The 13,652-nt window shown below is 37.0% G+C and overlaps 1 protein-coding gene across 1 annotated transcript in view; it reads right to left on the bottom strand.

Moving 5' to 3' along the window:
* Positions 1-13,652, bottom strand: part of VPS8 (VPS8, CORVET complex subunit) — a 271,667-nt gene that overhangs the window by 24,992 nt on the left and 233,023 nt on the right. The window contains exon 45 of the mRNA XM_023508657.1: positions 5,649-5,702. Coding sequence (XP_023364425.1) covers positions 5,649-5,702 — 54 coding nt within the window. The remainder of the gene's footprint in view (positions 1-5,648; positions 5,703-13,652) is intronic.

Raw genomic sequence — 13,652 nt, 5'->3', positions numbered from 1 at the left:
TGAGCCGTGATGTCACGGCACTCTGCCCAGGGGGATAGCTTGAGGCTCTGTCTCAAAAAAAAAAAAAAAAAGTAGTAGTTTGTATATACTTTTTTTTGTAAGTGTTCTTTTTTTGTTGTTTGTTTGTTTTTTGAGACAGTCTCAAACTGTCACCCTGGATAGCGTGCTGTGGCATCACAGCTCACAACAACCTCCAACTCTTGGGCTCAAGTGATTTTCTTGCCTCAGCCTCCCAAGTAGCTGGGACTATAGGTGCCCACCACAATGCCCAGCTATTTTTTTTTTTTTTGGTTGTAGTTGTCATTGTTGTTTTAGTAGGCTCTGGCCAGGTTCGAATCCTCTAGCCCCAGTGTATGTGGCTGGCGCCCTAGCCACTGAGCTATGGGTGCCAAGCCCTGGTTCCTGATTTTACATTTCTGATCACCCATGATCAAACACTGAAAAGGTCCTAGGGACCAGACTATGTATATCTTCCAACTTTGTTACTGAAGTTATCAGTTGGAGCCCATTAAGAAGAAATTTTATATATACAAAATAAATATTATATCTAAATTTTATACACTATATGTACTTACACAATAAATGTTTCAAATTTAGAGCTTTTGTAAAGAATATAATGCAAAATGCTTGTGAAAAGATACATGCTGTGGAACGTGCCACACACTCTGTCACTTGGCCACCAAATGGAACAGTGACATTCTGAAAAGTGACTCCTACATGAGACACCTAAGAAGTCCCAAGAAGTTAGTAGAGCCCTACAGAAGTGATTCCTGTTTCTTTAACATCTGAATCCAGCTCTTGGCAGGGCTAATACTGACAGCAGAGTCACCAAACACTTCCTTCAGTTATCAGTCAACAGAGACTCTTTGGCTAAATCAAGAACATGACTGCTTCCGTTGTTTCTGACACATGTCATTTTGGCTGAGACTCTGTTCAACAGATACTACTGCTGCATCCATCTGTCAAGGCAACTTTGGGAAGAGAGACTGTAGCTCAAGGACAAGCAGCAGAATATATACACAGATATAATATGAACATGCAAGCAAGTACACACAAAAATATATACCCAACTAGGGAAGCAATAATTAGGACAGAGTTTCACACTGATCTTCATGTATACCTCAGAGTACTGGTGATTCAGTGAGGAACTGACCATCCTGGAAATACTAGCCTGGATGTTTAAACATACAGCAATGATGCTTCATTTATTTTTCCTCTAGTTGTGTAGGCCAGAAACTACTTTTTCCCCTCTCTTCCTGTATAAACCCATGAAGTCCTGTGGGACCTCTTTCATAAAGTGACTACTTTGTTCTGCACTTAGGGATAAAACAATAAACAGAACTGATGTGGTTCCTGCCCTCATGAGGCAATGGGCGACAGACATTAAATAAAGAGGAAACCTCAACACATCAAGGAGCTATGAGCTCAAAGACGACTTAAGGAGGGTGTCAGAAAGGTTTTCTGGGGGAAAATAGCTGAAATTTGAATCTGTGCCATTTCTTAACTCTATTAACACAACCTAGGGTTAAGACCTTTATCTGGCCCAGACAACTGTCTTATCTTCTAATTGGTCTTTTTGCCTTTAATCTTACCTTTGATGGAAACCCATATCTTCAAGATAAAAAGAAAACTTCACAGACTTGGACTCTTTGTGATCTGGACCTCCATCTATTTTTCACCAGACTTTCCCATGCTTTCTTATTTAAGGTATATAGAATAATCCCCACTTCCTAAAATGTTCTGTACTCACCCACGTCTGGCTGGGATACCTTTACCCTTGCCTTTCAAGGCAAGATCAAACTTTATTTGCTTTGAGAAGCCTTCCAAGACCCCATATTTTGAGATAGTCACCTGCTATGACATACAAAGTCAGATAATTAAGTTCACGAACTCATCCTAGAAAAACTGCTACACACTTCATTGCTGAGTATCACTATGGTCACCTTCAAAGTCCTCCCCTTGGCCATCTGATGATTGTAGTGATATTCAGCAGTGAGGCATGGAACACTTTTTCTAGAATGAGTTTGCAAACTTAATTGTCTGATTTCATATATTTTAAAGTAAATATAGATGCTACAAACAGTATGCTAACAAATATGCACTATTTAGTTTGGGCTTCAACTCAGGAGTGATCAGTGGCTTTAATTAAGAATTTTCATAGCCAGGTGTTGTGGCAGGTGCCTGTAGTCCCAGCTACTTGGGAGGCCAAGGCAAAAGAATCGCTTGAGTCCAAGACTTTGAGGTTGCTATGAGCTTTGATGCCATGGCACTCTACCAAGGGTGACATAATTAGACTCTGTCTCAATAAAAAAAAAAGAATTGTCATTTCAGGAGTGTCTGGCTAACATAAACTTCCAATAGCAGCTACTGAAAGAGCGCTTCATGCCAGGTATGGTGGCTCACTTCTATAATCCCAGCACTCTGGCAGGTCGAGGCAGGTAGATTGCCTGAGCTCACAGGTTCATAACCAGCCTGAGCAAGAGCTAGATCCTGTCTCTAAAAATAGCCGGGCATCATGGCAGGTGCCTGTAGTCTCAGCTACTTGGGTGGCTGAGGCAAGAGAATCGCTTGAGCCCAAGAGTTTGAGGTTGCGGTAAGCTGTGATGCCAGGGCACTGTAACTGAGGGTGACAAGTCAAACTCTCTTTCAAAAAAAAAAAAAAAAAGGAAAAAAAAGCACTTCAGCTGTTCATACATTGACCAACATGTAAGACTTTGCTCATTAGCTCAAAAAGTAGAATTCCTTTTTATTGGTAAGATTAATAGCTTGTTAGTAAGTGTGCTGAGTATTAGAAATTATTGATAAGATAACAGGGGATTCAAGATATGAAGATTTGGTAAAGTATTTTAGAGATACTCCCAATTCTTCCACAAAGAGGAAGTCTTTACTTGACCACTCAGGAATGCCACCTGGTGCCGACCAAGCCAGGCAGCTGGTTTCGGAACTTCCTTTTTGTCTGATGCTGATATAAAGGTAACAGAACCTGCTTCTGTAATGTTGCCACATCTCTGACAGAGGTCATACAGCTAAAATGGCAAAGAGCGGGGACACTGCCAAGGTTGAAAAATAGAGTACATGAACTTATTTCTAAATGGGCTCAGCACCTGTGGCTCAACCGGCTAAGGCGCCAGCCATGTACACCTAAGGTGGCGGGTTCGAATCCCCAGCCTGGACCTGCCAAACAACAATGACGGCTGCAACCAAAAAATAGCCGGGCGTTGTGGCGGGCGCCTGTGGTCCCAGCTACTTGGGAGGCGGAGGCAGGAGACTCGCTTGAGCCCAGGAGTTGGAGGTTGCTGTGAGCTGTAATGCCATGGCACTCTACCCATGGGGACAGCTTGAGGCTCTGTCTCAAAAAAAAAAAAAAAAAAAAAAAACTTATTTCTAAATGAGTATTTATTTAATAAATGTCTATATGTGTGACAGAATTTGCTTTCACTATAATCTGATAACAAAGTTGTAGAGGGCCAGCTAACCATTCCTTAAGTTCTTCATAAAGCTTTTTACCATAAAAAAACATAATAAAAGTTGCACCAAATTAGCTTGGTCATTTCAAAACAGGCCTCTCCTCAGTGCTCTTGTTGCACACTGTGCACCTTCCAGGTGTCAGGTTTTATGGCCATTATCAGTTTACCAGTCTACCCTTCCCAATAAAATGTGGGGGTCTGTGAGAACAAAGATTGTATTTTACATCTCTGTAGTCCATAGCTTAGCTCAGAATCCACCATCTGTGCGGACTGGCTCCAGGACTCTCTATGGACATCAAAATCCACATACTCCAATTCCTTGTATAAAATGGTATAGTATTTGCATATAGTCTGCACACATCCTCCTGTATATGAAATCATCTTCAGGTTACTTATAATATCTAATGCAATATAAATGCTAAGCAAATAGTTGTTATACTATATTTTTTGTTTGTATTTTTATTGTTGCATTGTTAATATTTTTAAAAATATTAGTATTTTCCATCTGTTGGTTGGATCCACAGACGAAGAACTCACAAATAGGAACGGCCAACTTCTTGTACTTGCTAAATGGACAGTATTAAATGAGTAGGATGATGAAGAGAGAGGAGATGGTGTCAACAACAGCTTGAATACTTGCTATGTGTCAAAGACAATGTTAGGCACTTAAACAGAATACTTCATTAAATCTTCAAAACAACCCTAAGAGGTAGCATCACCACTTTACATAGGAGGGAACAGAGAACTAACTTATTCAAGGTCATTCAGATAAATAAGTGGAAGAGTAAATCTTTGAACCCAAGTCTGGTTGTACCTCTCTTTTTTTTTTTTGAGATAGAGTCTCACTCCATCACCCGGGGTGGAGTGCCATGGTATCATAGTTCGCAGCAACCTCAAACTCATGGGCTTGAGCAATCCTCTTGCCTTAGCCTCCCGAGTGGCTGACACTACAAGTGCCTGCCACAATGCTCGGCTCCGCTAATTTTTAGAGATAGGGTCTTTCTCTTGTTCAAGCTGGTCTTGAACTCCCGAGCTCAAGCAATCCCCTCACCCGCCAGCCTCCCAGAGTGGTAGGATTACAGGTGTGAGCCACTGTGCTCAGCCTGTATCCATGTGAGAAGTGTGTCCCATAGCTAATACTGGAGAGCTTAGACAAAAAAATTTCCTCTGGGTTCCAATTTCCTCATTAGTTTACTGAATGAGATGAAATGATTTAGGCTCTTTCTAGCTTTTCATATTACAGTGTGATGGTTCTAAGTAGCAAAAGTAATAGCCTGGGTCTTGCCTGCCCTTGCCGCCTTGACAAAAGTGAAAGAGATTTTCACATGCAGCATCTTATAGGACTTTTTAGAAAGCATGTTTTTATTCTACTCTCTTTTGAAAAAGTTTTAGGAGATTCTAAAGGCAGAGAAAAGGGATCCATTTTGGGCATACTGCTTTGAAGCTAAAACCTGCTGTTATCAACAGAGCCAGCAAGTTGTTATTTTTGTTCTACAATCCTTTGCTGACATGGACGCTGACTGAAACTGTTAAAAAGGGCAAGGAAAGAAAACATAACTATCAGAGAAAGAAAAATGGTAAAAGAAAATGAGCAAAAATGTCAATCTGCTGACCATGTTTCAACTGCACTATTGTAGCCAGATAAAGAAAAGGATTTTAGTAGTTCTCTTGACATCATCTAACCATTGCACAGGTGAAAGACTCACACTCTATCTGTGTCAAAAGGTTACAGCTGGAAACTGAAGTGGCACAGATGTGAGGTCTAGTCTACCAGTATTTACCGAGGACCTTTTTATTTGCTATGTGCCAAAATGCCAATGTCTCAGGCAAGTTTTTTAGGCATAGCTCTCTAGAGGTAAAGCACATTATTAAGAAAAACTATACAGCTTTCCTTCTTAGAATATCTTTTACCTGCTACCATTCAGTGATAACAGGATGTCGTACCTTGTATAGAAAATAGAAATTCTAGAACACTGACAGTCATTAGTTGCCAGAAGATTGATGCTAAAACCCAACTTGGCGTCTCTGAAAGAGTCAAGGAGTCCTTTCCAATCAGAAAGGATCTTTGGCAATAGTAAGATGCCATTTTGAGAAAATTATTTGAGAGAGGAGAATAAACACCCAAAAGGAGAAGGGTTTGTATTTTGTTTTGTTTTGGGGGGGGGTTTCTTTAAAACTCACCTTCTTAGCTACAGGATCTCCTTTGGATTGATGATACGATGGAGACATTTTTACCTGGAAAAAAGACAAACATTTTAATACCCTTTCACAGTTATAGTCTAGTTTTATTTTATCCACATTCAAAATAATTCAACTAGAACTAGTATAACGGAGATGAAACAGACATTTTCAAGGAAACAATTAATAGATTTTATGTTTAGTCTCTTTGAAATTTTTCTGGAGATCAAAAAGTCAGTACTTAGACAAGATAAAAATATGATTAGGGTAAGAAAAGTGGAACAGATGGTCCAGATTGGTTTTAACTAAATGGTGAAGAATTAAATAGATACAGATCTTTTGTGAGAATAAACTGAAGTAATAAAGAATGGTCAGCAATCTTGCAGAAGGCAACACAAGGTATCTATTGTAATATAATATCCCTTTCAAGCAAATCATGCACAGAAGAGTTTGATACCAATAGTGAAGTATTTAGAAAATGTATTGGCCAAACCATAATAAAGGATATTTAGTCAACGTAAGAAATAACTGACAGTATAGGAATATCTTCAAATATTCCTGAAAGGCTGAAAGATGAGATTGTCAGATTAGAGAAATGAGAAAGACTCCACTACATGCTGCCTACAAGAAACACACTTTAAATATAAAGACTCAATAGTTTAAAGGGAAAGAGATGGGGAAAATATAGTATGACAACTCTAGATTTCAGAGCAAAAACTTTTGCCAGAAATAGAGAGGATCATTTTATAATAATGAAGGGGTCAATTCATTAGGATATAACAGTCCTCAATGTCTGTGCACCTAAAGCTTAAAATATGTGGTAAAAAAACTTATAGAACTAGAAGCAGAAATAAATTTTATAGTCTGAGAGTTCCATACCCCTTTCTCAATAAATAAGAAAGTAAGTAGACAAATAATTAGAAAGGTATGGAAGACGTACATAACACAATCAACTAATTTGATCAGATGGACACTGACAGAAAACTTCACCAACAAAAGCAGAATACTCTTCTCAAGTATACACAGACTAGATCTCTGGAAAAATCCCCAAATACCTGGGGGAATAAGTAACATATTTTCAAATAACCCAGAGATCAAAGGAAAAATCAAAGGTAAATTATTTTCATTTTTTTAGAGACAGGGTCTTTGCTCTGTTGCCCAGGCCTGAGTATAGTGGCACAATCATAGCTTACTATACTTTGACTTCCTAGGCGTAAACCATTCTCCTGCCTCAGCCTTGCTAATAGCCAGGACTATAGCTTTACACCACTATGCCTGGATAATTTTTAATTTTTGTAGAGCTAGGGTCTTGCTATGTTACCCAGGCTGATGCTAAAGTCCTGGTCTTAAGTGATCCACCTGCCTCAGCCTCCCAAAGTCCTGGGATTATAGCCATGACCACTATGCTTGGCCTGAATGTAAATTAGATCCTAGAGACCAAATTCTGAAGATACAGAAAATCTGAATAGCTGGTAAAATGAGTAAAGTAATTGAGCTAGCAATTAAAAACCTCCTGAAAAAGCAAAGCCTAGGACTTTTCATGGATGATCCTAGCAAATATTTAAAGAACAATTAATGATGTCTATTATTCTCAAATTCTTCCAAATAATTTAAAAGGAGGAAATACTTTCTGACTTAGTCTATGAGGTATCATCCTGATACCAGGGCCAAGACACTATAAGAAAATTAGAGATTAACATCTCTCATGAATGTTAATGTAAAAATCCCCAATAAAAATACTAGCATATCAAATTCAATAGCTTATTTTACACACCATGACCAAGTGAGATGTATTGCAGAATACAAGGATAATATGAAAATCAATCAGTATAATATACCATTAATAGAAAGAAGGGGAAAAACTACACGATCATCTCAATTGGTACAGAAAAATCATTTGATAAAATTAAATAACCTGATCATGACAAAGTAGAATTAGGAAAGAACTACCTCAACATAATAAAGGCCAGATATGAAAAACTCACAGCTAACATCATACTCAATGGTGAAAGACTGAAAGCTCTTCCTCTAAGATCAGAATAAGACAAAGATGGCTACTCTCAGTACTTCTATTCAATGCAATATTGAACATTCTAGTCAAAGCAAGCAGGCAAGAAAAACAAAAGGTACTCAGATTGAAAAGGAAAAAGTAAAATTATTTCTGTTTGTAGATGACACGCTCTTACACATAAACACCCTAAGATTCCACCAAAAAAATCCATTTATAACTAGTAAATAAATTCAGAAAAGTAACAGGAAAATCAATCAGTATAACTGATTGAGTATACTTCCTGACTCATTCTATGAGGTATCATCCTGATACCAGGGCCAAGACACTATAAGAAAATTATAGATTAGTAAACTAGTAATAAATTCAACTAGTAAATAAATTCAGAAAAGTAACATGAAAATCAATCAGTGTAATATACCAAATCAACACATGAAAAAGTTACATTTCTATATACTGACAAGAACTGGAAAAGAAAATTAAGGGAACAATTTCATTTACTAATGCATTGAGAAAAAAAGAAAAAAAGAAAAGAAAATACTTAGGAATAAACCTAGCCTGGGAGGTGAAAGAATTGGGCCCTACAAACTACAAAACATTGTTGAAAGAAATTAAGGAAACAAATGGAAAAATATTCCATGTTCATGGATTCAAAGACTTAATATTATTAAGATGTCAATACCTGTACTACCCCAAACAGTCTACAGATTCAATCCAGTCCCTATCAAAATCCCAATGATTTTTTTTCTGAAATAGAAAAATCTATCCTGAATTCATACAGAATCTCAAGAGACCATGAGTAGCCAAAACAATCTTAAAAAAGAACAAAGTGAAGGTCTCACATTTCCTGATATCAAAACTAACTACAAAGCTACAGTAAACAAAACAGGCAGTACAGGTATAAAGCCATACAGACTAATCAAACATAATAGAGATCCCAGAAATAAACCCTCACATATATGGTTAAACGATTTTTGACAAAGGTGCCAAGACCACTTAGGAGGGAAAGTAAATTCTCATTAACAAATGATGCTGGGGGCAGCACCTGTGGCTCAAAGAGTAGGGCGCTGGTCCCATATGCCGGAGGTGGCGGGTTCAAACCCAGCCCCGGCCAAAAAAATAAAAATAAATAAAGGAAAAAAAATTACAGTAAGGTAATATTTTTTTTTTAAAAAAAACCCAAAACAAAAAACAAATGATGTTGAGAAAACTGGATATTCACATGCAGAAGAACGTGAAGTCGGACCTTTACCCTATACTCTCTACAAAAATTAATTCGAAGTGGATCACAGACCTAAATTTAGAGCTAAAACTATAAAACTCATAGGAGAAAATATGAGAGAACAGTTTCACAACACTGAATTTGAGAATGATTTTTTTTGGATATGCACCAAAGGCACAAGCAACAATAACAAAATATTAGGCAAGCTAGACTTCATCAATTTTTGCATGTGAAATGACATTACCAATAGAGTAAAAAGGCAACCCAAAGAATTGAAAAAAATTTACAAATGATATAAATAATCAGGGATTCATACTGAAAATATATACAGAACTCCTAAAAGTAACTAGAAAAATAAACAACCTGATTTTTTTTTTTTTTTTTTTTTAGAGACAGAATCTCATTTTGTCGCCCTCAGTAGAGTGCTATGGCATCACAGCTCACAGCAACCTCCAGCTCTTGGGTGTAGGTGATTCTCTTGCCTCAGCCTCCCAAGTAGCTGGGACTATAGGCGCCCGCCACAATGCCCAGCTATTTTTTGTTGCAGTTTGGCTGGGGCTGGGTTTGAACCTGCCAGCCTTGGTATATGGGGCCAGTGCCCTACTCACTGAGCCATAGGTGCCGCCCAATAACCTGATTAAAAAATGACTTTGTCCAAAGAAGATACACAGATGGCTAATAAATACATGAAAAGATGCTCAATATCTTTAGTCATTCAGGAAATGCAAGTTAAAACTACGAGATACCCAGTGCACACCATTGGAATAGCTGAAACTAAAATGACTGACTTCACATGTCAAATCTATTAAGAATAGAGTATAAAAGTCTTAACACAACAATTAAGTAAGTGAGGTGAAGGCTATGTTAACTAGTTTGACATAAGCATTCCAAATTGTATATAAAATCAGTACATTGTACTCCATAAATGTATGAATGTACACAGTTATGATTTAATAAAAAAAACCATAAAATGACCATCCCAAGGATATGGAGGAACTAGAGCCCTCATACATTGCTAGTAGGAAAGGAAAATGGTACAACTACTTTGAAAAACAAACTTTCTTAAAATGATAAACATTCATGTGTCACATGAGACAGCACTCTATTCCTCTTTCCCAAATGAAATGAAAGTTTATGACCAGTCCATACAAAGATTTACATGCAAATCTGCACAAGAGCTTTACCTTTATTAGCCAGAAACTAGAAAAAGCTGAATATTCACAACGGGTAAATGATAAACAAATTATGGTACATCTATAAAATGAAACACTGCTTAGCAGTAAGAAGAAATGAACTCATGATACAATAATAAAGATAAATATCAAACAAGTATGCTGAGTGAAAGTAAAGTTCTGAAGTAGATAAAAATATTTCCATTTATCTAAAATTCTAGAAAATGCCAACTAATCTATTATGACAGAAAGATAATCAGTGGTTACCAAGGAACGGTAGGGAGGATTTGAGTACATTTTTGGTGTGATACATTCATAGATGTATAGATATGTCAAATTTGTACATCTATAGATGTGCCGTTTACATCAATTATTACTTAATAAAGCATTTAAGGAATTTTGTAGGATGTAGTCATAACAATGTTTAGAAAGAAACTTATAGCTTTATATGCTATAATGGAAAATAAGAAAAGTTTAAAGACCTAAATTTCTAATTTAAAAAAGTACAAAAAGGAGATTGAAGTAAAAGTAAAGTAGAAAAAAAGGAAATAATAAGGAGTAAAAACCAATGAAAAAAATCAAATAAAACAGAAAATGAACAAAGCCAAAAATTGGTTCTTTGAAAAGATCAACAAAATTGATAAACCGCTATTAACATTGATCAAAAAAAGAGAATACAAATTATCAAGATATATTACAACATGCTGCATCATTTACAGAAATTAAAAAATTATAAGAACCTATTGTTTGATCACAACCAATTACACAGTCCTTTGTTCCTTCTCCACTCCCACTGCTTCACTTGACTAGCCGCCCCCCCAAAAAGCCTAAGAACCTATAATGAACAAATTAATGCTAATAAAATTGACAAATTAAATGAAAAGGACACATTCCTTAAGAACAGAACTTACAAAAATGGATCCAAGACAGAAAATATGAAGACTTATATCTATTAAAGAAATTAAATTTGTTATCACACTGTGAAAATTCCTAGTTCATATGCTTTTTTTAGCAGTGAATTTTAGCAAATATTAAGTACACAAAGACTACCACATGAAAATGGAATATCAACTTATTAATTTATGAGGGGGCAGAGCCTGTGGCTCAGTGAGTAGGGCCCTGGCCCCATATACTGAGGGTGGTGGGTTCAAATCCGGTCCCGGCCACACTGCAACAAAAAATAGCTGGGTGTGTTGTGGCAGGTTCCTGTAGTCCCAGCTACTCCGGAGGCTGAGGCAAGAGAATCACCTAAGTCCAAGATCTGGAGGTTGCTGTGAGCTGTGATGCCACAGTACTCTACAGAGGGTGACAAAGTGAGACTCTGTCTCTAACTAAAAAACAAAAAATTAATTTATGAGTGAAAATATAATATTAATATAAATAGTTTCTACTTTTCTAGTTTGATGGATACTAGATATCATCTGTCTAGAATGAGATAGAAGATGTGTAAGAACTGGGTAAGCAATTTGCACTCAAGATCTCCAGCCTCTTTCAACTATCACAATCCAATTATACGAGCCTATAGTACAGATGATAAAGATATTTCCTATCACTGTGGGATCACTATTTAAGCAGGACCATGTCATAGGCCTTTTTCCTTTCTCCCTCTGACTGTAAGAATAACTTCAGAAAAATACCTTAGCCACAATGATCAAACGACTGGCTATCCAGACTGCCCTTTCAGATTTAGCAGGTCTGCAAAAATTAGACTTGACAGTCTTTGCTATAACATACCATGGCATTAATACTCTGGAATTCATTCCAGATGTATGATGTAGCTTGCTAAAAATGATCCAATTTTAACTTCTGGTATGCTCTTTTTGAAAAGGGAGAAAGATTTTCAAAGCAAAGTATATATATTTAAGCTTAAAAAATGACCTCATGAAAGAATCTGCACATTTTTTAAAAACAAGCCAAGAACTAGATGTGATGGTGGACAATTTATCTGAGAAGGCTGTTCTCCAGAGATTAAGTCAGAGGCAACAGAAATAGTTCAGCATCCTTCATGAAAGGTCTTATTTTATTCATTTAACAAGATTCCTTCTGGAAATGCCTTTGGCAATAAAGCTTAAAAGAGACACTTTAAATCCAGGTGAGCAAATACTAGATCTGAGGATATGAATGATACACTATGCTATGGCTTTAAAAATGAACTTTTTGTGATTTTTGTTAGTAAAACAATTTTTGACTTAGAGAAGCAATCTGACCTGAAGTTTAAAAGCAACTGTTTATATTGCTTTTTAAAAAACAAGCCTTAATTTTTCTGGTTACAAAAGGAATATATGTTCACTGTTGGAAATTTAGAAAATACAAAGAGTAAACAAAACAAATAAAAATTATGAACAATGCAGCAATAACTGCTAATAACATTTGGAATCACACCATTCTGTGATCTCTTTGTACTGTACGTTATGACTATTTACTTCATTATATCAGTATCCTTCTATTAACGTGGCTTTTCATGGCTACAAAGTGGTTCATTCATTGTACCAACATACCATAACTAATTCCACTGACTATGAGCTATGGAGACATTTAGATTGTTTTCAATTTTTTAAATTATTAATAATGTTGTTATAAGAATCCTGATAAGGCCAGAGATAGTGGCTCACACCTATAATCCTAGCACTCTGGGAAGCTGAGGAGGAAGAATCCTTTGAGCTTAGGAGTTCAAGACCAGCCTAAGCAAGAGCAACGCCCTATCTCTACTAAATATAGAAAAATTAGCCAGGTGTTGTGGTGGGTGCCTGCAGTCCCAGCTATTTGGGAGGCTGAGGCAAGAGAATCATTTGAGCTCTGGAGTTTGAGGTCATGAGCTAGGCTAAAGCCATGGAACTCTAGGAAAAAAAAAAGAAAGAAAGAAAGAATCCTGATAGATAACACTTGTCCTAAGGATGTAAACATATAAAACTAAGTATTATTAATATTTCTCCTGAAAAGTAAAATGGGTCCATAAACCCCTTTCCTGTAATTCTAAAATCTAAAAGCTCTGAAGCCAAAGGATTATTTTTTAAAAACATTTGGCAGAAATGTTTTTGGCAGGTCAGCAGAACCTGACCTGTCTTTTAAAAGCATTTGATTATGGGATGCTGTCCTAGTCCACACTGGGCATGGTGTATGATACACAATGCAGGCACCACATTACCTTTCTTTTACCACTTTCAAGATGTCATTTTAATGTCTTCTGGCCTCCATTTTTTTAAAATGAGATGTCAGCCATCATTCTTATTGTCTTATCTTTGGCTTTTTTAAAGATTTCTTCTTTGTCTTTGTCTTCAGTAGTTTAATTATGACTATGATGTGTCTGAGTGTGGTTTTCTCTGTATTTTTCCTGCTAGAGCAGCAGTTCTCAACCTGTGGGCTGGGACCCACAGGAACTGTATTAAAGGGTCGCGGCATTAGGATGGTTGAGAACCACTGTGCATAGAGCTTTTTGGATCTATGATTACTGTTTTGTTTTGTTTTGTTTTTGAGACAGAGCCTCAAGCTGTAGCCCTGGGTAGACTGCCATGGCATCACAACTCACAGCAACCTCCAACTCCTGGGCTCAAGTGAGTCTCCTGCCTCTGCCTCCCAAGTAGCTGGAATTACAGGCACCTGCCACA

Source organism: Otolemur garnettii, unplaced genomic scaffold, assembly GCF_000181295.1.
Source record: "Otolemur garnettii isolate 467f Iridium unplaced genomic scaffold, OtoGar3 scaffold00263, whole genome shotgun sequence".
Taxonomy (NCBI): domain Eukaryota; kingdom Metazoa; phylum Chordata; class Mammalia; order Primates; family Galagidae; genus Otolemur; species Otolemur garnettii.
Note: the sequence above shows the minus strand (reverse complement) of the source record. Positions and strands in the feature narration are given on the sequence as shown.